We start from the raw sequence: 22,208 nt of genomic DNA, 5'->3' as shown, positions 1-22,208 counted from the left end.
ACGTTGAGACAAAGAGAACGAAAACTTATTTTGTTATTTCATTATGTCTCTTATTGCCTTAAACTGGTCTTTTATTGTCATTGCTATCTTGAAGGGTATATGAAAATGAAAAGCAACATGCCAAATTTTTGCAATTTTTACTTTTGTGATTTGGATTACAGAAACGAATGTGTTCACTCTTGCGTAAAATTGTTATTTATTATTGACCTACCAGGTTGATAGCCAATTAGATTACCTTTGATATGGTAGAATTTTTTATACATTGATTTTCATCAAAATTTCTATGAAAAATACGAACTTGAAAAAGTGTTTACTTTCTTCTTTTGCTGAGTGTATATATAGATATATCAGGACGAGTCTACATACCATTTAATCGCACAGGTCTGCAAATTGAAAAAAAAGAAGGGGGGGGGGGGGGGGGGCTCCAGGTTAAAATCATATTGAGTGCGTGCATTAAGCCCCGTGATGCAACGTCAGTCTCGTGGGCCTTGTTTGTCTATATAGTGTCGGACTCATGGGCTGCATGACTCGTGGGTGTTGGACTCGTGGGTGGTGGACTCGTGACGTGCACCCACCAATAAGGAGATGAGTTTTGATGGATACACTTTATTACAAGACAGCGAAATCATTCTTAAAATAGTTTTCCTTTCTATAGTGCTCCGGCGTATAACGCATCAAGAAGACTAGTGACATGCTCGCGTTTGCCAACCTGACAAAAAAAAATTTTAAAAAAAATAACTTTCCCGCTCGGTTCTGAGCTCGTTGGAGGTGTAGAATTTCAACGGCCATGATTTTAAAAAAAAAGTAAGAAATTTACATAGTTCAGATATAAATACATGGGCAGCATGCCGATATACTTCCTTATTTATACATGGCATGTCTAGACGCGTAAATATGAGCGTCCGAACAGCAAACGGACATGCTTCCTTATTCATATTAGGGCCTGGACAGATGCGTGCACAATACCTAAGGGTCAGGACAATTTGTCCGTATGCTTTTATAGCCTAATGTACGTGATATATCATAAAACTGAAACACAATGATGTAACATGCTTGTCCATTTTCATAACGGAATCGAATGCGACACCTACAGTGTATAATCCTGGTGATCCCGGGGAAAGAAGATATTATAAACTCATACAATATGTCATGACAAGGCCGATTTGAAAGAGGGAGCGCTTAACTTAAAGGGGATGACTAGTAACTGATCAGTGGGAATCAGTGGGAATGCTGGAGGGTGATTGTTCCAATCCTTGTGGGGTTCATTTAAGAGTACATTATATATCTATTGTTGTGTGAAAATTATCTGCCTCAGAATGGTCTCATTTTTAAATAATGTGCAGTTTAATGTTTCCAGGTTAGCGTGCCTGGTAAGTGACGGGGCATTAATCTGCACATTACTTGAATACGAGACCGTTCTGAAGCAAATAATTTTCACACAACAGTATATGATATAATGTACTCTTAAATGAATCCCACAAGGATTGGAACAATCATCCCTCAGCATTCCCACTGATTCCCACTGATCGGTTACTAGCAGCCATCCCCTTTATGGATAAAGCAAACACACAAACAATGAATTCGGTCTTTTGGTCCTTCAACTTCTATATATATATCAGCTGTATATTAAATTGCAATGATCTAATACATGGATGATGTCGCTTGGATAAAAAATCATCCAGTCTTTGAGTTGAATGATAATTTCATACTTTCGGAAACATCCACTTTCAACATACAAGCCCGTTCTATACGGCTGCAACAAAATAGAGAAAGGAAACAAATCCTATATGGGAAATTCTCCTTTTTCTCTCTCTTTGAGGCGTGTTGATATTTTCCATGACATTAATAATATCAAATATCTCTTGACGGCTGTAATAATTAATTATTTACCAGGCCTTGGTGGTCACTACATTGGTTTTAAAATGTGTAGACAGAAAAGGCCTACGATATATCAGTTACCACCGCTCCTATGTCTCGGAGAGCCTAATGAGATCGTGGACATAATGGAGGAGAAAAGTACAAAGTAACGCATATTGTTGTATGTAGTATCGTAATGTTTTTATTCCTTCAAAAAACAAACAAACAAACTTTGTTTTTTTTTTAATGAATCAACTTCTCCGTACTCACAGTGCTGTGAGGCTTCCACCAAGTCCGTCAAATGCGCCCTTTTCGATTACTTTGATGGCGTTGTTGCTTAGGTAACTTTTTTAACACGATTATTAAATGGAAATAGAAAGAACAAAAGGCAAAACAATTGCATAAACAATAAATATGATATAGACTAAAATACCAATATAATTGTGCAGGCTTTCTGTAGGGTTTTTACGCTTTAACAAAGCTCATGTGGAGTTAAATAGAGGAAAACAGTTTGAGATAAGATAGGTGTACACTTCAGATCATCGCCTTTACCAGTATACTGCACTGTAATCACGCTCTTGTAGAATTCAGTCGGGGGAAGGTGGTTTATCAAATTACTTAACAGAATAAGTACTATTTTGCTAGACTTGGTATAGATTTACAGTAATAGTCGTATTCTTATATCAAATAGGACTTTGACTATTTCAGTTTATATAATCAGACTGGTAAAATTATTAAAAACCAATATCCGACTGTTCACCATTGCTGGATTCTTCGACAGGAAACATAAGTTTATTGTCCATATACCAGGAAAGTACTTGCTGATATTGCCAGTGATAATCAATTATTCAGGCAGTCCTACCTATGAAACGACATAATTCGTTCACATGTTGTGTCATTTCTCCAAATTGTATACTTATTTTTAATTTCTTTCATTTCTATCATGCAAAGGATAATGAAACCAAAACATACAAGTTGATTGAGTCAATGCATCAATATTAGTAAAATACAAAAAATCAGTGAAAGTTTGAGGAAAATTGGAAAATCCGTTTAAAAGTTATGAATTTTTGAAATTTTGGCGACGAGACCGCTGGATCAGAAGACTACTGCAAATAATGACGTAAGAGGTAAGTCGAGTGATCTCACATTGTGCTACAAAAGTGAAAATATGTTGAATATTCTTTATATTTTCTTTATATCGTAGTGCATATGTGATGTCATGATCTGCAATAGTCTTTTGATCAAACGGTCTCGTCACCAAAATTATTTTAAAAAATACTTTTAAATGGATTATCCGATTTTCCTCAAACTTTTCACTGATGTATTTTACTATCATTGCTACATTCACTCAATCAACATGTATTGAGGTTTCATTCTCCTTTATATAAGCAATTAATTTCACCAATAGTGATTGATTGGACATTGCAAATAGAATTCGATTCTACAAGGAATTCATTCTGCTAAGGTAATTTTTACAGTGAAATAATTACTTATATGAGCAATTGAAACACTGACTTTTACTAAATGTTTTGACTTGGTTGAAAGGAAAAAAAAAGGTCAAGTTACTAAAGATCTGACTTCGATAGGATTAGAATGAACACCGGCCCGATGCTGTTAAACTTTCAAGGAAGTTAACGACAGACTTGTAAAAGAAATCACCCCGATGAGTTCTCGCAATGCCCCTCGGTCTATTGTTGATACGCTGGCGTTCAAGCTACCTCTGCATAAATACCAATAAAAATCACGGAGCAGGACAAATTTCACTTATTTTCGATACAAAGACACAATGACAACAGTCCAGGTAGACGTAATGATTAGTAACTGAAATTATTTAGAGCAATCGGAATTCAAATGCGCTGGAGATTACGCTACTTGAAGTTATTTAGAGCAATCGGACTTGAAGATATTGGGAGCAAATCAAATGCGCCGAAGATTACGCTACTTTATAAAGTAGCGCTCCAGCGCATTTGATTCCGATTGCTCTATAAATAATTTCAACTACTAATCGTTACGTCTACCTTGATTGTTGTCATCATGTCATTGTATCGAAAATAAGTGAAATTTTAACAGTGCATCTGATTTTTGTACTTAAATAGTGTAAATCAAAATCTCAGCGAGTTAAACACGTTTACTACTATTTATAAGGAAGATAGTGTGTAAGGATTATATTCACTGCTATAAGAAAAGAGATTAATGTAAAAACAGTGGCCTTGAATAGTTTACAGCTTGACAGAAAGAACAAACAATTTTATTCACATGCATTTTCAAGTAGAATCTTTCATAGCTCTGAGGTTCCTTCATTTCTTTGTTTATTTTTGTTTGAACATTTTATTTCAAGCGATTCATCGTTCATTAATGTAACCAAGTGAAACTAAGAAAAAAATGGCACTGATGATCATGATGATCCAGCTCGCTTTTACTATTTTCCTTCTTTGTTGATATATACTACCATCCATACAGTTTATAAAAGAGGCATCGGAATCGGACAAAGGGTATTACTTTCCAAGATACTTTGCTCTCAAAGAAAAAAAAACTTTGATACAAACGGGTTAAAAAAAGACAAGGAAGAACACATTGGAGCATTTGCCGAGTGTAACACTTACCGGTACTTATTTAATTTGAGGTACTCACGTGCAGTTAAATTGCTTACTATCTGACACTGGCTGCCAAACCGGACACAGATCTGAGTATCAATTGAAGAGTTTTGATAAAGATTGAGGATATGGACGATTCAGTCGCTGGTGCTCTATTAAAAGCGCTCTTTTTTTCTCACGTATGTATACATGCTTCTTTTCATAATATTTTTTCTACAGCGTTGCCTCTTCTTTCGTCTCCTCCTGTCGTGCTGTAATGACCCTGCTGGAAAGAACACAGGGTCGCACAGTGTGTTCAATAGGGAGCTTTAGATTTTAGACGCGCGGACGTTCAAAGGAAAAAAACATGTTCTGAGCTTGCACAGTAGCGCGCGTAAAGTCAATCTATTTTTAGCTTGCGTCGCCTGAGTTGTTTACTACGCGTACTGGGCTATTTTCACGTCCGCACAGTTTGCGACGTAGAGAGCTTCTTCATGCACTGATCATATGGGGGCGCGATTTTATTTTTTATACGTTGCGTCCCAGCGTAATCTAAAGCTACTTTTCCACACGACGCAGGGAGAGGAGAACGTCCAGCGCAAGCGTCGGCTCAAACGTCCGCGCGTCAAAATCTAAAGCTCCCTATTGTTGGCTATGTGAAAACGTTCGAATTTACCAGTGTGAAGATGATTTCACACTGTGGTGTGGGTTTTCACAGAGTGTTCACAAAGTAACATTCGGTTTCACACTGTGGTGTGGTTTTTCACAGAGTGTTCACAAAGTAACATTCGGTTTCACACTGTGAATTGATGATTGAGAATGTGTCCACAGTGTTAAAACGCTCGGATTTAACAATGTGAACAGATTAGCACACGATGTTCACAATGGGTCCACACTGTGTTTCACAGGTTGTTTCACACTGTGGGATACTGTGTTCTTTCCAGCAGTAATGATACGTATAACTGTGATAAAAAAGATTAAGATATCTTTAACACTGAGCTCACTTCAGAAAAAGAAACGTCCCGAACAGTCTGTCTGAAGAACATTCGTCAACTTTTTGTCCTGTCTAGCATGCGCGCAATTTACACTTTATTTGTTGGAACCTATGCCATCATATTTCATTCACAAGGGCTAAAAGAGGAACAGTGGGGGGGGGGGGGGGGAGCACATGGCGCGAAATATCTCCAAAATCTTCGAGTGATCCCTGAGGTCACTCCAAAATGAGTGAAAATGAACATTTGCACTCAAAATTCACTCAATTTCACTCTAAATTCACTCTTTTTTGTATTCACTCTTTTAAGAGTGAATATTTTCACTCGATTTTTTTTTTTAGAGAGTACTTTGTCGTAAGGATCAATTACAAACCAGACAAGTGTATCTAAATTAAGAATGAGATGGAGATTTGATATCAACCCAGGTCCTCAAACCAGGACCCGCCCCGCGATCTTGATTTGAAGTGCATTGCAGAATCATTCCAAGCAAAACATCTTAAGCGCCATAATTGTTTTGAAATCAAGTCATAAGATAATCATGTGCTATACGTTTAGATGGCTGGGCGACTCCAGCGTCGTGCGTGTAAAGTCACTGATAGTCATAATTAGAAGTTGAGAATGGACTGTCCCGAACTTGTCCTTTTCTCTGCAAGTTTACTTCACTGTGTTGACGTCTCTTGAGCTTCTTTTCTTTGCTTTACAAAAAAAAATCATATTCATCGATTTTTTTTTGTAATTTAAACATTATCACTAATTGAATTATCAATTATCCATATCTAAGAGAACTGGAGGGAGATAGACATGAGATAGGCAATTTGAAAAAAGAAGGCATCATGATACACTACAATGCGAATTTGAAATTAAACACATAAGCAATACTATCAATTCGGCCAAATTTCTTATTAATTGAGGGTATATTAACCATTAATTATCATTATTATGTTCGCATACAAAAAGATACCATCCTCCTTTTAAATTCCATTTCATCCTTATTATATACACACATCTATTTCAGAGGAAGGTGTAAACATTTGTCTTAAAATTTAGGTGGTTTTTCTTGGGGGGGGGGAATGGGAGGGGGCAATGATGTGATCTAATGATCTGATGATAATGTAATAGTATTACACAATACTGTAAATGTCGAGTTGTCATCATCCTTAACTTGTCACCCTTACCATCATCAATGGTTGTGGGTTGTAATTACTCTGCAGAATTTTAGGGAAACAATGAAATCCATTGTCAGCCGGACTATAACATTCCCATTCGGGTTCAATCGTAGCTCTAATGGTCTCGATAACGATCGTAAAAGATAATCGTATCATATCTCAACAGAGCACATTGGTTTGCGGTAGTAGTATTGGAACGTATAAGAACGTAGCTGCACTTACCAAATCGGGGATTCCGATCGTAATGGTCGTGTTTAATAGATCGGTACCAATTGTGCACTCAATCAGGACAATCCTATATCGGATCGTATTTGAACGGGAGACCAGGTCGTGACGGATTGCATTGCTCGAAATAGATCAATCGTGATCATATCGCATCCAAGCGTACCAACTCTTACGAACCCGTATTGACTCCCATCACCTCGTATCCAAACGTTAAAAAGTTTAGATGAGTTGAACAAAACTCCCTCAATCAGTTACGAATGGCCAATCGTGGCGTTCCTAACGGATTGCACGAAAGTGGGAAAGCAGCATTAGCGAAACATGCGGTTAATGGTTTTTGGCTACTTTAAGATATGGATAGTTGCTGTTTCTTAAATGTTCGAAATACAATGTAGAGAAGACATGAAGAGTTTAATCAAAACACGGATTAAGCGCTATCATCAAGCATTTTAAAATCCAGCATCAGATACGGAAAAATAAAAAACCTTTCCAGTCATGCCTTACTTGTTTACATTACAAGGAACATTCTTGGAGTAATGAGTAAGAATATTTCTTATTTTCTTATTTCATTTGTTATTTTTAACGACTTTAATCGCAAATACCCCAATTTAGCGAGAATGGATTTAAGTCATTTTGCGATCAAACTCTTCATATAAAATCTAACCCACCTGTTAAAGAAGCGAAGCATGCGGACAGCAAGCCCATCATGATTACCAGCAGAGATCCAAAGAGCACGGCACCATCCATTTCGCGATGTCACACGCTGACGGTTCAAAATGACAAGTGTGCGATACACCGATTGGTTGGAATAATGAGGTTTATAGCATCGATATTCAACGAACTGGTTTCTGACGACGCGCAACAAGGAAATGATGATGTCCGCCTGGAATGTACTTTTTTTTCCGGGGGGGGGGAAGGGAGTATTTCATAAGACTCTCTGGGTCTACCCTTCTTTGTAACACACTCACACACACTAACACACACATTATATATGCGCTCACATCATATTAACATGATATATAAACATTGTTTTCTTTTTTCCAGAACAAGGCCACGGGTAATTGGCACAGAATTATCAATTGTTAATTCATCGTTATGAACTAACCATCAACGCCAACTCCGTCCATCCCCTCCAAGCAAATAACTACATGAACATGAAATAAGATAACTCGAAAAATTCAAAACAACTATAAAAAGGGGAAAGGTAAAGACATTTATTTTTTCCAATGCGGGTAGAGACAAAAAATTAAACCAAGATTACCATCTGCGGACCACAATAAGTGGGGATCCGAACACAAATCAATGACACATTAAACTAATCTGAAGTATGCTTAATTGTACATAGATACATCATAATACAAACGAAAATACGGAATTCAAAAGGTACACTCATTTTTTTTTTTTCGAGATACCATCATCACGTGAAGTTACATTGAAAATAGTTTTGGAACATTTCAACTTTCTTTAGTAGTGTCGTACTAAAAATAATATATTCAAGTAATATGCGGACGAATAACGATGCTGTTACTTTTGCAATTATACAGGTTCTACTTTAAAATAAACTTATTTTGATGTTTGTGTTGGAAACACAATATCCACTTGTATTTATTCCATATAACGACAAAATCTTAACATTTCTGAATGCATACAAATGTGTTGATAATGTAGACAACGCGTTGGCACTGATTCGATTTCACTATTTCGCACTTGTTCATCCTCTAGTTTTAGATACTTTGTAATGTGTAGTCCTCTTATGATCCGCGCGTGTTCAAATCAATTCAATGTAATTCACTCTCACCTTTCCTTCTTTTTTTTCCCAAAGCATAACATAAGAGAATTACAAATGATCTTGATTTCACAATAGTTGCCTGCAAAGTAATAATTCAAAATGATTAAGGAATTGAAAACATGTACAGATGTAAACATAGTTTTAAACCAGACTTTTGTTGCATTATCTATGTTCACAGAAAAAAAAATGAGGGGTCCGCTCAGGGAGGTGTGAAGAGACTCACCTCCCTGGTCCGCTAAAAAGCAGTGCTCGTATGCTGTGAAAACTCATGCCATCGGCCCAAATCTTTGACTTTCTGAATTACCAAAGTAAAATATATAGAAATTCAAAAGAGGACAGACAGTACAGGACAGACAGGAAGGACAGAAGAAAAAACAAACACAGAAGCACAACAATATGGCATATCTGTGATTGTAAATGTAGATGTAAATGCTAATGCCTACTAGCTGATAATGAGGAATCTCAACAAGGATGATCAAGAAAGCGGCTCGGCGGAGCTGATGATTCACATCATCATAGTTTCAAACTATTCTATCTTTAGATGTTCCTTACTCCAGAGGGGCCCACATTCTATAAGTATTGTGTTTTCACTGGGTCCCTCGATTTTTTGCGCATTGCATATTGCTTACTTCACTTTGATCACTTTCGTATTCAGGACAGTGCATAATTACTATAAGGTTTCACTATTGTTCTACATACTCTTTTCATTCACATTGTCTTGCTTACCTTATCCTTTGTTACGAAAAAAAGTGACATGTATTGATATATTATTGTCAAAAAATGAAATAGATTTGAATTGAATTGAGTTTAAATCGAATTCACTTGACAAAGAGTCAACAATGACCCTTGAATTTTCGAACTATCAGTCCCTTTGGGACAATAAAAACATGTTTTGTAGTACTGCATTAACAAGTGATTAAATTTTTTTCAGGATTTACAATGTATACAACTATCTTGAAGGTACTGTTTACCATTGGAAACAGTGATTTAAAAAATGTTCGAGATATCACATTTGATGCATATGTGTAGGTCAGTTTTATCACAAAACATCCTACAATATAGCAATTTCGTAATAAAGTCTAAAGTGTAAACACTATTTTCTCACTAAACCATAACTGTAGACGGTTTAGTCTAGATACATTTTTTTATAAATACTGTTCACATTTTGTATATTCATCAATACTTTACATTGATTGAACTGATTCAAATTTTTTACATTGGTTGTTTCTATCCCTGACTCACATTTTAGAACTAGTTTGAGGCACTAGAGCTGGGTTTTTGTTTCATCTGCAAAATTAACGGTAAATAATGACTTTAATATCCATATGGCGTTCGTGACACTCACTAAAGATGACGCTGAATACTCGATTCCCAAAATGTTGCGTTCACCTTTGATGAATACCAGCGGGTGAAAAGGTCTGACTTATTTTTCAAAGGCATTCAGGAAATAAACACACATACACACACACACACACACACACACACACACACACACACGAATCTCGATCACACATCACCAATTCATAAATGCCATGATAAAACTATGTAGGTTCAAGAGTATACACTATGTTATCTGTGAGCAGAGGAGAAACGTTGTAATTCCATACGTCGATCATAACAAGTCGTCTAGTTGGCTAATAAAACCCTGCATGTACATAGTGAAAGTAAATTCTATATAATACAATATTCGAAGATATTCTGTATGTGTTGCAAGCTATTTCTCAGAGACTTTTTTTTTCTTCTCCCAAAGACAGTACCCATTATTAGGCCAAGTTTCACGATTTCGTAAGGCACAATATATATAATACTACACAGCAGAAGTGTGAGCTACACGGCGACAGAGATTAATTGATAATATCAAAGGTTCTCATTTCTCGTCCTCCGCTGGCGCGCTCCGCTTCGTAACTGACATTGTCTCATGCTCCTCCTATTTCGAGGTTGCCCCTTCTGCATTGGGATTAAAGTAACCCTTCTTGCGGACGATGAACCCCCTTTCGATGCAGGAGTAGGCCATGTCGATCAGAGAGTCCTTGGGGTCGTATGGGGTAATGCCGAGAACCTGTCGAAGCTGCGATACATAAATTGAGAAGCAAATCACTGAAATAACGGGGAGATATAGCACAGAAATGGAAGAACGTAATAGTGATAAGATGTGCTGAACTGAAATGACATTGAAAACCTGATTATACTTTTATGTCTTGTAATTCAGTCTCCACTATAAAACACCACGAAAAGCGATTGTTTTCTTTTGTTCATGTTTTTGCATTTATTATTGTTTTCATTGTTGTTTTTATATCATCATCATCGTCAGTATCGTAAGTCTGATGGTTATCACTGTTGTTTCGAACACTATTTGCTATATAAGTACCAAAAATATTTGTGCATCACTTTCATTATCATTGTTCCGATCCCCATTCGTTTCATCATTATCTATTCCCTTCAGTGATATTGATACAAACTACCACCATAATACACCGCAAGCAACACCACCACCAACATCACCACAACACCACCACCACAACACCACCAATACCACCACCAATACCACCACCACAACACTACCACCAGCAACACCATCAACACCACCCCAATACCACCAACAATACCACCACCTCCAGCACAGCCAACACCACGCACCAACACCATCAATATACCAACACCAACAACACCACCATCACCACCACCAACAACATCTACCACCGCCACCGCCACTGTCATCACCACCGTCATCAATAATAGTCATCACCATGGAGATAGCACTCTCACCCTGGTGTCCTTGAACTCTGTCTTGCAGTCAACGAGTGCGACTGCGTACTTGAGGGCCCGGTCGAACACGCTGGCCACCTGGAGCAGGAGCTTCGGGGCCGTAGTCGTCGGAGGTTTATAACCTGTGGGTTCGATGAGTTCAAGCAAAGGTGTCAGTCACTTTCCTGTTTTTCTGATGCAATTTGCTGATGCAATGTGCATGTTGGTAGGCTTACACAACTTGGTACATTTTAATACGCTATATTATATACATGTGTATTGCTCATTGCAGGTTACCCTTTGGTCAGTGTAGCGTGCATGCTGATACACTGAACACGTTCCTCAACTTTCTCAAATCGAACCAATAACTATTCACTCCAGATTGTATTCTGATGACCGTTTGACGAAATATTTGTTGGTATCATGTATTTGAGAATCAGTTTGTGTATTGTCCTATTCCCATCAATATAGCGTTACAAGGAAAATGTCACTGGACAGCTGAGTAGAATGGAACTTTCTATAACACCTTTACTGCGTTGATTCTGGTGAAATTAACAATTCATTCAAATGCTGAATTGACAACAAGGCCTATTCAAGTTATGTCAGGAATTAGAAGAAGTAACAATTACCCCTTTGGTGTTCATATAGGCTAAGTGTTTGCTGTCGAAATTTCTCTAACAGTTCAAGCTCCGAAAAAAGAAATAAAACGACACCAGCTAATATAGTTTCGGCGTTAACAGTGGGGAATCATGCTTTTTTGGAACAGAACAACAAGAATTGTCCAAAGTCACATATCAGTAAACGATTTCCTTTTTTGGGGAGGGGGGGGGGGAAGGGGGAGAATATTTCGCTGACTGTTGATAAGTCGTGTATTGCTTTTGATAAAACATAGAATTTATACGTGCTTATCTGTGGTACCTTTTCCCCCTAAATAATGGGCTTTGGCAAAGAAATGAATAAGATATCGGCGCGTCAAATTGACTTCCATGACCTTTCTTCTTCCAGGTAGAGTGCAGCTTCAAGTTTTGAAGATTATCGCACTGTGATATTTGAATGAATGATAAGTTATCTGACATTCGTTACTGCAAATTTATTATAATGTTATTACAGTGTATATTAATATACAAATTATAAATCAAGCTTTTGCAAGCTATGATTTAAGATGTTAAACCTACTGAATTGCTGTCGCTGTTGTCTTGTCGATAAAGCATTGTTATGTGATTATTCGAGAACAGAATCGCAAAACGAGTAAAGCAAAATAAGACCCCTTTACCTTTGTCTCTGAATTCCTTGGCAAGAATATCCGACATCTCCGAATACCACAGTGTGTAGGGAGACACGATGTGCCGGTGACCTGTACCAGTTGATCAAGAAAAGCGGGAGAGATAAACAGATACACATAACACAGAGATAATGGGGAGGGGGAAAGGAACAGCGATCGACTGTGTCCTCAGCTGCTATCGTTTTATAACAAATTCAAAACTCTATGGCAACCGCAGCAAAAGTTTTTAAATTTTTTTATTTCTAATTTTTCCCTGAAACTTCGCTGACTCTCAAAGAACATTCTTTTGAGGTCATTACAACAAAGTATAAACTTCGATTACAGCTCTGTCAGGTTTTTACTTACACTAGTTTTTTTTTTCACAAACGTAATGGTTAAAACAGGGGACAACCAACTTGAGCAAGAAAAGATAGTCTGCAAAAAGTGTTCTGTTTCCAAACTTCGAATATGCGTGTATAATGAGACTGTTATTATTATACAAACTTTTAACGTGCAACAATCTTGATTTATCCCTTACCTAACCAAATTAAATTCATTTTATCATCAACTCCCCACTTACCTTTGTCTTCGCTGGTAGTCTTGAAGTTTTCAATTTCTGCACTTTAACGGTCTAATTTATTTCCTCCCTCCCAATTTATTTCTTTTGTCTACAATATATGTCTCCTCTGGCATACTCTTATGTGCCCTGTGTCCCGGAGGATGATGTTCGCTATGCTGAAGGTTCATTATTCCGAAACACACAGATTCTCTATACTTAGATGCCCGTTAATCCAGAAATGACAAAAGGTTCGCTAATACGAATATCAATATATGTCGTATTGCTTGTAGCGTTATTCCCAAGGTGCGATATTCCGAAGGTCTGTGAAAATTCCGAAAATGAAATAAGGTTCGCTATGCCGAAGGTTCGTAAATCAGAACACAAATGAGGTTCGTCACTCTAAAAATGAAGAGAAGGTGCGTACGAACGAGTTTTCGCAATTACGAACCTTATCTAATTTTCGGATTAACTATTAAACCTTCGGAACTACAAAACATCACCCGTCCTTGATACCCCTATCCACGCATGGACTCACCCGCTGCTTCTGGCAGTGTCATGGCAACGACGTGGGCTCGGGCTACGTCGCGCACGTCGCAGACGGGGAAGTTGAACTTGAGGAGCAGGGGTGGATTTCGCTCCATGATCCGTTTTATGACATCCACGCTGGTTCCGGGAGTACCACACAGCACGGGTCCCAGAACCAGGGACGGGTTGATGGTGGCCAGCTCAAATTTGGATCCCTCTGACACGGGAAAGATTGCGGCAATAATTTTAAAATTTGACGTCTTATGGAACTGTTTGGGTTTTTAACTATAAATATGTGACCTTTTTCTTTTACATTTTCAGTCAGGCTGTGTCCCCAAACTTTATACTATGAAGGAGCAACAGTTAGCTCATGATGTGTAAATTTTGAAAATTATCATAGATAATTTTAATATTTCTCGTATTTTGGATTGCTATAAGATTGGAGGAAAATAACTTTAAAATCATGAGCTATTAGGCAAATGCAGAGGATGAAGGTGTGTAAAATTAGGTGTCCTATTTAACATCATGGCAAGACATTCTGGAGAATAGTGCTGACACGAAAGAAATTGATTCTGCTAAATAAGACTTTCTGACTATCATAATAATTATGATTATCATAAAACTTTTAAAACAGCTGTCCCTCTACCCTGGGACAGCATATCTAGAACTGGATTTCGCCAATGAATGACTTCAAAAGTACATCTAAAAATCAAATACATTCTGATATCAATTATGCATGCACCAATGGTAAACTTCCCATGTGCGACTGTTTTGAATGGCCTAGTTGTGTGACAAAGATACACGGAAATGTGCTTCCTTAATTCTCGATAGAGAAGAAATGGCACAGTCAACCTCTCCTTCATCAAATTCCACGGGAGCGGAGGAAAATTCTCGAATTCGAATTCCACAATAGAATTCATAACATGTTAGTATCCATGCGGGGTAGAATCTTTCTTCGACTTAGCCAATCTCCGACTTATGCAAGATCAACTTCGGCGAGGATGACTGTGTTAAGCTCGCACCTGGCAGCTTCTCGACAAAGTCCCAGGCAGCCTTCTCGGCCAAAGCCTTGCTCTTTCCGTACGTGTCCTTGAGTGGGCTTTCGAGATTTCTCCAGCTACTTTCGTCAAGTACTGTTCCCTTAGGATTCACCATGTCTGTGGTTTACAAAAACAAAAACAAAAACAAAACAAAAAACACTTTCAATCAGTAACCATTAAAAAAGGGCAAACACATACACACACACACACACACACACACACACACACACACAAACACAAGACAACAACAACAACAACGAGGAGATATCACGCCAGGTCATTTCTGGCTTAGCCTCTTGAATTACTAACAAACAAACACCCCCTCCCCACCGAAAAACCCCGCACATACAAACGTCATTAAATTAATACACAGTGATACTTGACTATGAATACTTTACTATAGATTCAGACGCTTCTTGGTTTTGTTTGATTCTTTTATCACGTACCAAAGAGATGTCCTCATGAACTTTCCCAAGAATTTTCGTTTGTAATATCCGCTCGAAAAGTACCGTATCATTTAAGGCAAAACAAAGACTTACGTATTTTTGCATTCTAAGTGAGGCACATTAATGATTAATTATTCGAAATACGTGTCACGTGACAAAATATTTATCGCAGCTATAATCACATTGTTTTGATTTATTATCGAGGTATCGTGATATTTATGTATCGCCACTGATGTCATTGATTGAGGTAGAAAAAATGAGTCCTTAGATGTCATCTGCCAACACGGAACCATGGTGAAAACACCGTTATTTTTTTTTCTCGTACCAGTGACTGCAGCACAAGAGCTCGTGATCACCACCCTTTGAACTCCGCCAACGTCTGCGCACGCCTGGAGTACAGTGAGCGTGCCCTCTACGGCGGGTTTCAGAATCTCGTCGTCGTCTCGCGGGTTTTGCGAAGGGAAAGGGCTGGCGGTGTGCAGGACGTGCGTGCACCCTCGGACGGCTCTGAAAGAGGCAAGTTTAAAGGTACTATTTACCATTGGGAGCAGTGATTTTTTTTTAAAATGTTCAACTTATCACATCTGATGCATATATCTGTAGGTCTGTTGTATCACAAAACATCCTACATACAAACATTTCGCAATAGAACTTAAAATATAAGGAGATATCAAAAAAAATTGTCAATAAACCATAACTGTTTATTCCAAAAACAATTTCATTATTGAAAATTTACGTGGATCGGTGGTGCAGTATAAAGTCTGAAGGAGTACAGAAAGCCACAAATTTTTACTTGTTTTATCCAATGTTTATCTTACCGCCTATATATTTGATATGTACAACGTGTAGTCTGATTATAAAGCATTCACCTTTAAACCAGAAACCAAGAATCACTATGCATGCCATTTTTTAAGCTGAATTTTGAAGTTACCTCATACCTTCGTAAAAATGCTAAGGCAGGATGTGGACATTTGCCTAGTCCCACCTAATCAATTATCTGTCGGACTGTCTTGACTTTAATCCGTATTTCTACGGGCCCACAGTGAATGTTTATTCCGTGCAAGGCGTCTGTAACAATTATATCCTACATATTATTGGATGGTCAGTTGAACTGCGCTACCAATTCATAACTATTACTCCACGGAAACACATAAAAATGCCAGATACTCGTGGGAGCAACAAAACCTCAAACGAAACCAGAAAATGGCTGCGGAAACACCCTTGCGCCCTCTGCCGATAGTAACCTTGAAATCCATGAGTGTTGTCGAGTCTGTTGTTGCCATGACGATGGAAAAAAACGACTAAAGTTTGATCAGCACATGTAGAGGAGAGAGAATCGCTTTCGAGGAATTTTGGAAGAGAAGTTGGCATCCCTACACGAACTGGAGTTTTCTCTCGACGAAAAGCTCCAAGACATCCACCAGCAGGCTTTAAAAGCAAAACGTCGAGATCACCAGCGAAAAGGTCACTGACCTTACACGTTGTCTGAATCATCTTGAACAATATTCCCGTAGAAACAAAATCAGGATCCTTGGAGTCGAGGAAACGCCTAACGAAGCTACTGAAAACATTGTGTGCGACGTTGCTTCTCGTCTCGATGTCCGTTTTTCCCCTCAGGATATCGACAGGTGTCATCGAGTAGGACGAAGTAATCAGCAATCTTCCGACACCAGCACATTATCATGCCGGTGCTGCATAGAAGGCCTCACCATGTCCCGTCATTGTAAAACCCCGTTAATACAAATTCAAAAATAAGTTCCTGAAGAACAGACGGAAATTGGAAGGGAAAGGTATTGTAGTAGTTGAGGATCTGACCAAGCACAATGGAGATCTCCTCCATCAAGTTTCCAAACATCCACATGTATCCTCGTCATGGTCCGTAGATGGGAGTATATTTGCCAATATTTCCAAAGCCTCAAACGGTCGTGAAACTAGGAAACTAGAAAACCGCAGATATCCGGAGCTCCGACCCCCCCCCCCCCTGCTCTCCATCTGAAACGTAATTATGAGCATGCTGTAACATAAATACAGCTTGTCTATTGTCTGCAACTCATACTTTTATGGTTTCCGGTTTTAGCCATTGTACGCCATTGATACATCATTTTAAAACCAAATTTAATGAGTGCATTAGTTTGTCTATTGTTGCCTGAGCTTGATTGTGTGTGCGCGTGTGCATATGTGTGTAGGCCTATAATTATGTGTGGTTAGCGTCAAAGTTTCGATATGCCTTCCATCAATAACCATCAAACAACTGTAAATCAGTGGCGGATATAGAGGAGCGCAACGGACGCGCGCCCCTCTTTTTTTTTTTTTGTAAAACAAAATAAATAAAAACGAACAAAAAATGGGGGGGGGGGGGCGCGTGGGCCCCCATTAATTTTGTAAAGGCGCCTCCCTTTTATACGGAATTCCTGGATCCCTCCCTGGTAAATGGTGTAGATATAACTGCATTAACTAATTGCTTGTCATTTGATTTGCTTAAAACTGAAAGTGATACTATTGATTAATGTCTTTACTTGCGTGAAGAATTAAACGATTCTGTTCAACAGCTGAGATTAAATGAAAAGAGTGATAGATTCTCCTGTATGCACATAAATACAAGGAGTATTGGAAAAAATATTGATTATGTCATACACTTCTTCACGCCTTCAATTTAGTGCAATAGGGATTACAGAGACATGGCTAAGACAAGGTGATTTTTGTTAAAATTTTTGTAAAATTGTACAGAATACAGAAGTGAGGTGTATATAAAATACAAACATTAATATTCATGATATGACAATAAATGGTTGAAATGAATGATTTTTTTTCTTAATTAAGTAGATAAGATCATCACACTTCTTCTGGTGGGATACACTGACTTACTGCAGGACCTATTTGCAATTTGACTGAAAATTCCTTCCTAGCATGAAGTTAACTCGAAGTATAAAAAAACAGTGAAAAAATGGCATGACACTGTATGTATTATGACAAGTTTTGAAGTTACTTTAACTCCAGCAAACAATGTACTTTAAAGGAGGATGTACATTGAATGAGACAATGATGTCATCTTTCACCACCTCATTATAGCTATATGAATAAATATTACAAGTATAACAAATTGATCAATTTATTCTATTTCCTGTCCCACAGAAGTAATCAACTCTTATTCAATGATATCAGATATATATATATATATATATATATAGTTATACATATATATATACATATATATATATATGATTATACATACAATGTATATATATATATATATATATGCATATATGTAAATATATAAAACACGAATATAATGATAAATAACAAACTGCAGATATTTATGTATTTTCAATAATCATTTCAATGACAATGATAAGAATTATACTATATTAATTGTTTCTGTTATCACCATTATCATATCTTTTATTTTTTTGGCGTCTGTAAGTTATGCTATATCAAAATCAAATTGTTTTAGTAATAATTCCCCTCCATCTTCATGCATTTTCCGTAGGTCTATAGGTCCTAGCAGATCACGTGATATATACAAACTAACCAGTCACAACGCATACGTGACCAACTAGTATTATACAATAGTGCATGCTCTATCATGCACTACACTGGATTGTAGAACGACAAACACTAAATTGTCCCGAATGCCGTTTTGTTTCACCAATCAAAGGCCACCTGTGGTGTTGAAATAGAACTGCATGAGGGATAATTTAGTATTTAATGGAGTGTAATAGTCCAGTACAGCGCATATAATATTTGACCCATTTATCATTATACAATGTATCATTTCACTTGGCATTTGTAAGTTATATTTAATCAAATTCAAAACACACCTTTTAAAATACTTGATTTCAGTTTCAACAAAATCAGCCTAATAGGTATAGTTTAGTGTTGTATGGTTTCATTAGTGTTGTACAAAAAAACAACAACATACAAACTTAGTTCAATGAATGCAACCTTTGGCAGAGGAAATGCATCTGTTTCCTGACACCACTGGCTGCCTGGTGTGTACCAAAGGTGAATACTTCAAAATGGGTAGGTGTGTAAGTGTGTATCGGCTGCGGAACCGGGGGGGGGGGGTGCTGGGGGCTGCAGCCCCTCCCCCACCACCAATTTCAAGGATTCCGTCCTTAGATTTTACCCGTGTAGACGGGGGGGGGGGGGGTGGGGTAGGAAAGGGGGAGGCGGAGGGAAGGGGGTATCAGTGACTTGACCTTCTCCCAGGTCCATCAGCGCCCCCCCCCCCAAAAAAAAAAAAAAAAAAATAAGCAAACAAACGTTCGGGGGGGGGGGGCTATTTTATTTTGTGTAAATATCATCTGCTACCTGACGCGCTAAATAGCACCTGATTATAAAGTGGACGTCCAAAGCCACGGTCACAGCGAGTGGCGATAGAGAGCTATTGTCCCTGAGGTCGCGTACTGTGTATCTTGTTTGTGGAGCAGTATTTTTATGGTACCAGCAGCCGCTATAATGAAAAAAAAAATGCTATGCACACTGCCAACAAGTGCGTGACAATTCTGTGTTCTGTGTTTGCTCTTGATGGACAATATCTTGAAGAGGGAATATTCCTAGATCTCAACCTGATCACTGCTACCACAACCACCTATCATGCATATATATGTAACTAAACTAATCAGGTAGTTTTTGAGTTTATGAAGACATGAAACACCTCCTGCATCGCATAATCACTGGTTGGACTGGGGAAAATTGTTGATAAACCACTTAAACCTTGAACCCTCTTGTTGGTACTATAGACTAATGTCATATCAAACCCGCTTTGTTTCCTATCGTGTATTAAACCAATCTGCCTCATTGTAACGTTCGGTAGTTTTTTACTCAGGTCCCACCATGTGTAGCGTATACCAGTGGAGAAAAGTTATTGGAAACTTTCGGCATAATCTCGTCCGTGCTCATGGCTACCTCTCTGGAACACCAAATTCGTCACTCATACTTTTCAAAAATATTCAAACCCAATATTATTCGATACTCGTAATATAATAATGATGATATATCTCTACCAACTCACAATATGAAATAATTGTTCTCTCCCACATTAAAACACTTTTAATGACTTTTTTAAAAATTTGAATTACATTCTATCAGGCTCATTTTTACAATGAAATCAATATGAACCAAAATACCATGTACCATACCATGTATAAGAATTGATATAAAGTTCTGCATAAATCTCAGAAAAAGATATCTTGATCAACTTAATCAAGCCAATCAATATCTGCTTCATTACACGAACACTTGAGAGCTGCTGAATCACTTTCTTTTTCAACATACATTTTTTTTTGCAAAAAATTATGCCATATGTACAAAAGTTATATAAATCTATAAATCTTAGAAAAACACACACAAACACACGCACCCTTACACACACGCTCACAAACACAACACACGCACAAACGCACATACCCACAAAAAAAAATGCATCATAACCAGTCAAAAGCGCTTTCCTCAGTGGTTACACGAATCATACAATGATGGCAGTAGCTCACTCTTTCCATCCCTGCTTTTTGGTCAAGTCGGCTTCCACCAACTCCAGCTCATGGGCAGCATTGGGGCAGAGTTCCTTCAATGGCGTCACTTTCTTTGGATTGCTTAGACTCCTCACAGTCCCTCGAACCTTGTATCCGGCCTCCAGGAGCTGTTTCACAATGTGGGTAGCTATGTAGCCCGACGAGCCCGTCACCAAAACTTCTGTCAGCGGGAGACAATTATTATAAGATATGAGCACCTGCCTCATTCTTAAAGATAATGTGAATAATATCATGCTCCCTAAGAGAGCCACTCACATTATTGTTATTATAATAACCCATGCATTGCCATGTACCCATTTATATATACCTGTGCCAAGAGGGATGCGGATGAACTCACCGGACGGGATTCGAACCCCAGACCTTCTGTTTTAAAAGCCAGAAGCGTATTCATGACGCCACTGTTAAGCACGGTGTGGTTTGTGAGGGTAGAGTCGTCTGGTATAATGTCCGTTGATGGTGTTTAATGAAGGAAATATTGTTTCATGCTTCACATCTTATTCTGTGCATCATATAGGAATATGAAGCACATGCGATAGGTAGTTATAAAATTAATTATGTGCTGGTTTTTTTTTTCGCACATAGCCACCGATGACAATCAAGTTCAAAACAACTTGGAAGGCATATTAAATCTTGGCCAGACCAAGGCTGTTTAAACCACGTAGATTGGTAAATGATACATAACATAATAGGTATGATATATAGGCCTACAACAGAATGATTATTACCAAACCTTCTGCCCGTATATCAATACAGTAGGTAAGCACTCCCATTGGTACAGGCATGTAGTACAACTCAATGACTTACTAGAATTAATGGCATCAGAGGTATGGGGATACATTCTTACTTACTAACTGTATCGTCTGCTGTCGCCATCCCAAATTCTAATCCAAAAGCTCGATAAATGAATACAAGGTTATGGTGAAAGTGTAGTTACACCATGTCCCTGGTAAATTTACTCCGTCTGTGCAGTCTCTGATCTGGTAAGCCGCAACTGCAAGCAGTATACCGTGATGTGATAAATGCAATAGTGCGACACGGAATTGTACGCGCCTCACACCCTCTGTTGTTTGATACGAGAAAGCTGGTGACCCTGCACCCCACTGTCTTTCAAGCGAGTGGATTATTTCCGATCGAGCTCAGGGGGCCTTTAAAGAGTCTTTGAAATCGATCGCGAGTGTGTTGAACAGTTTCACAACTTCTCAATTCTAATCCGAACTTTACTTTGTTCGTAACAAAGAATAAAGAACAATCCGAAAAACATCGAGTGTAGAAGAGCATTACGTGGGAGACTTCCATATCTTTTCGCCTGATCTCTCCCTGATAAAGGGTCAGATTAAGTTGATTTGCCAGTGTTTTTTCCCCCTCCAACTGATTTTATGTCAAAGTGAACTTGACTGCCTGTTAGAATCATGCAAGCAAATCAGAGTCCAATTAAGTGTCAATAGAAAAACAGTGTGCGTACGTATACGATATGTCAATAGACGGAGAAGAGAATTTTT

General features: G+C 38.1%; 1 protein-coding gene across 1 annotated transcript; it reads right to left on the bottom strand.

Annotated features, from left to right (window-relative positions):
- Positions 1 to 9,803: 9,803 nt before the first annotated feature.
- On the bottom strand, positions 9,804 to 21,685 carry LOC139725890 (uncharacterized). The gene is made up of 8 exons (XM_071636968.1): positions 21,558 to 21,685; positions 20,668 to 20,869; positions 15,501 to 15,682; positions 14,712 to 14,846; positions 13,700 to 13,906; positions 12,618 to 12,698; positions 11,366 to 11,487; positions 9,804 to 10,667 (listed from the first exon to the last, which is right to left on the bottom strand). Exons 1-8 carry the CDS (start codon positions 21,580 to 21,582, stop codon positions 10,527 to 10,529), a joined length of 1,095 nt encoding a protein of 364 aa, XP_071493069.1. The 5' UTR covers positions 21,583 to 21,685; the 3' UTR covers positions 9,804 to 10,526.
- Between the last annotated feature and the right edge of the window lie 523 nt (positions 21,686 to 22,208).

This window comes from Diadema antillarum, unplaced genomic scaffold (genome assembly GCF_040938485.1).
Source record: "Diadema antillarum isolate AM-2024a unplaced genomic scaffold, OU_Dant_1.0 seq00000068_RagTag, whole genome shotgun sequence".
NCBI classification, from domain to species: domain Eukaryota; kingdom Metazoa; phylum Echinodermata; class Echinoidea; order Diadematoida; family Diadematidae; genus Diadema; species Diadema antillarum.
This window is presented reverse-complemented; position numbering and strand designations above follow the sequence as displayed.

Excerpts from the sequence above, each read along its gene's own strand:
- LOC139725890 (XM_071636968.1), bottom strand. The coding sequence starts at position 21,582 with ATGGCGACAGCAGACGATACAGTTA. Across the intron at positions 15,683-20,667 it reads AAAAAGCAGGGATGGAAAGA|AGCCGTCCGAGGGTGCACGC; the intron begins GTGAGCTACTGC and ends TGCCTCTTTCAG. Across the intron at positions 12,699-13,699 it reads GACACTGCCAGAAGCAGCGG|GTCACCGGCACATCGTGTCT; the intron begins GTGAGTCCATGC and ends CAACTGGTACAG.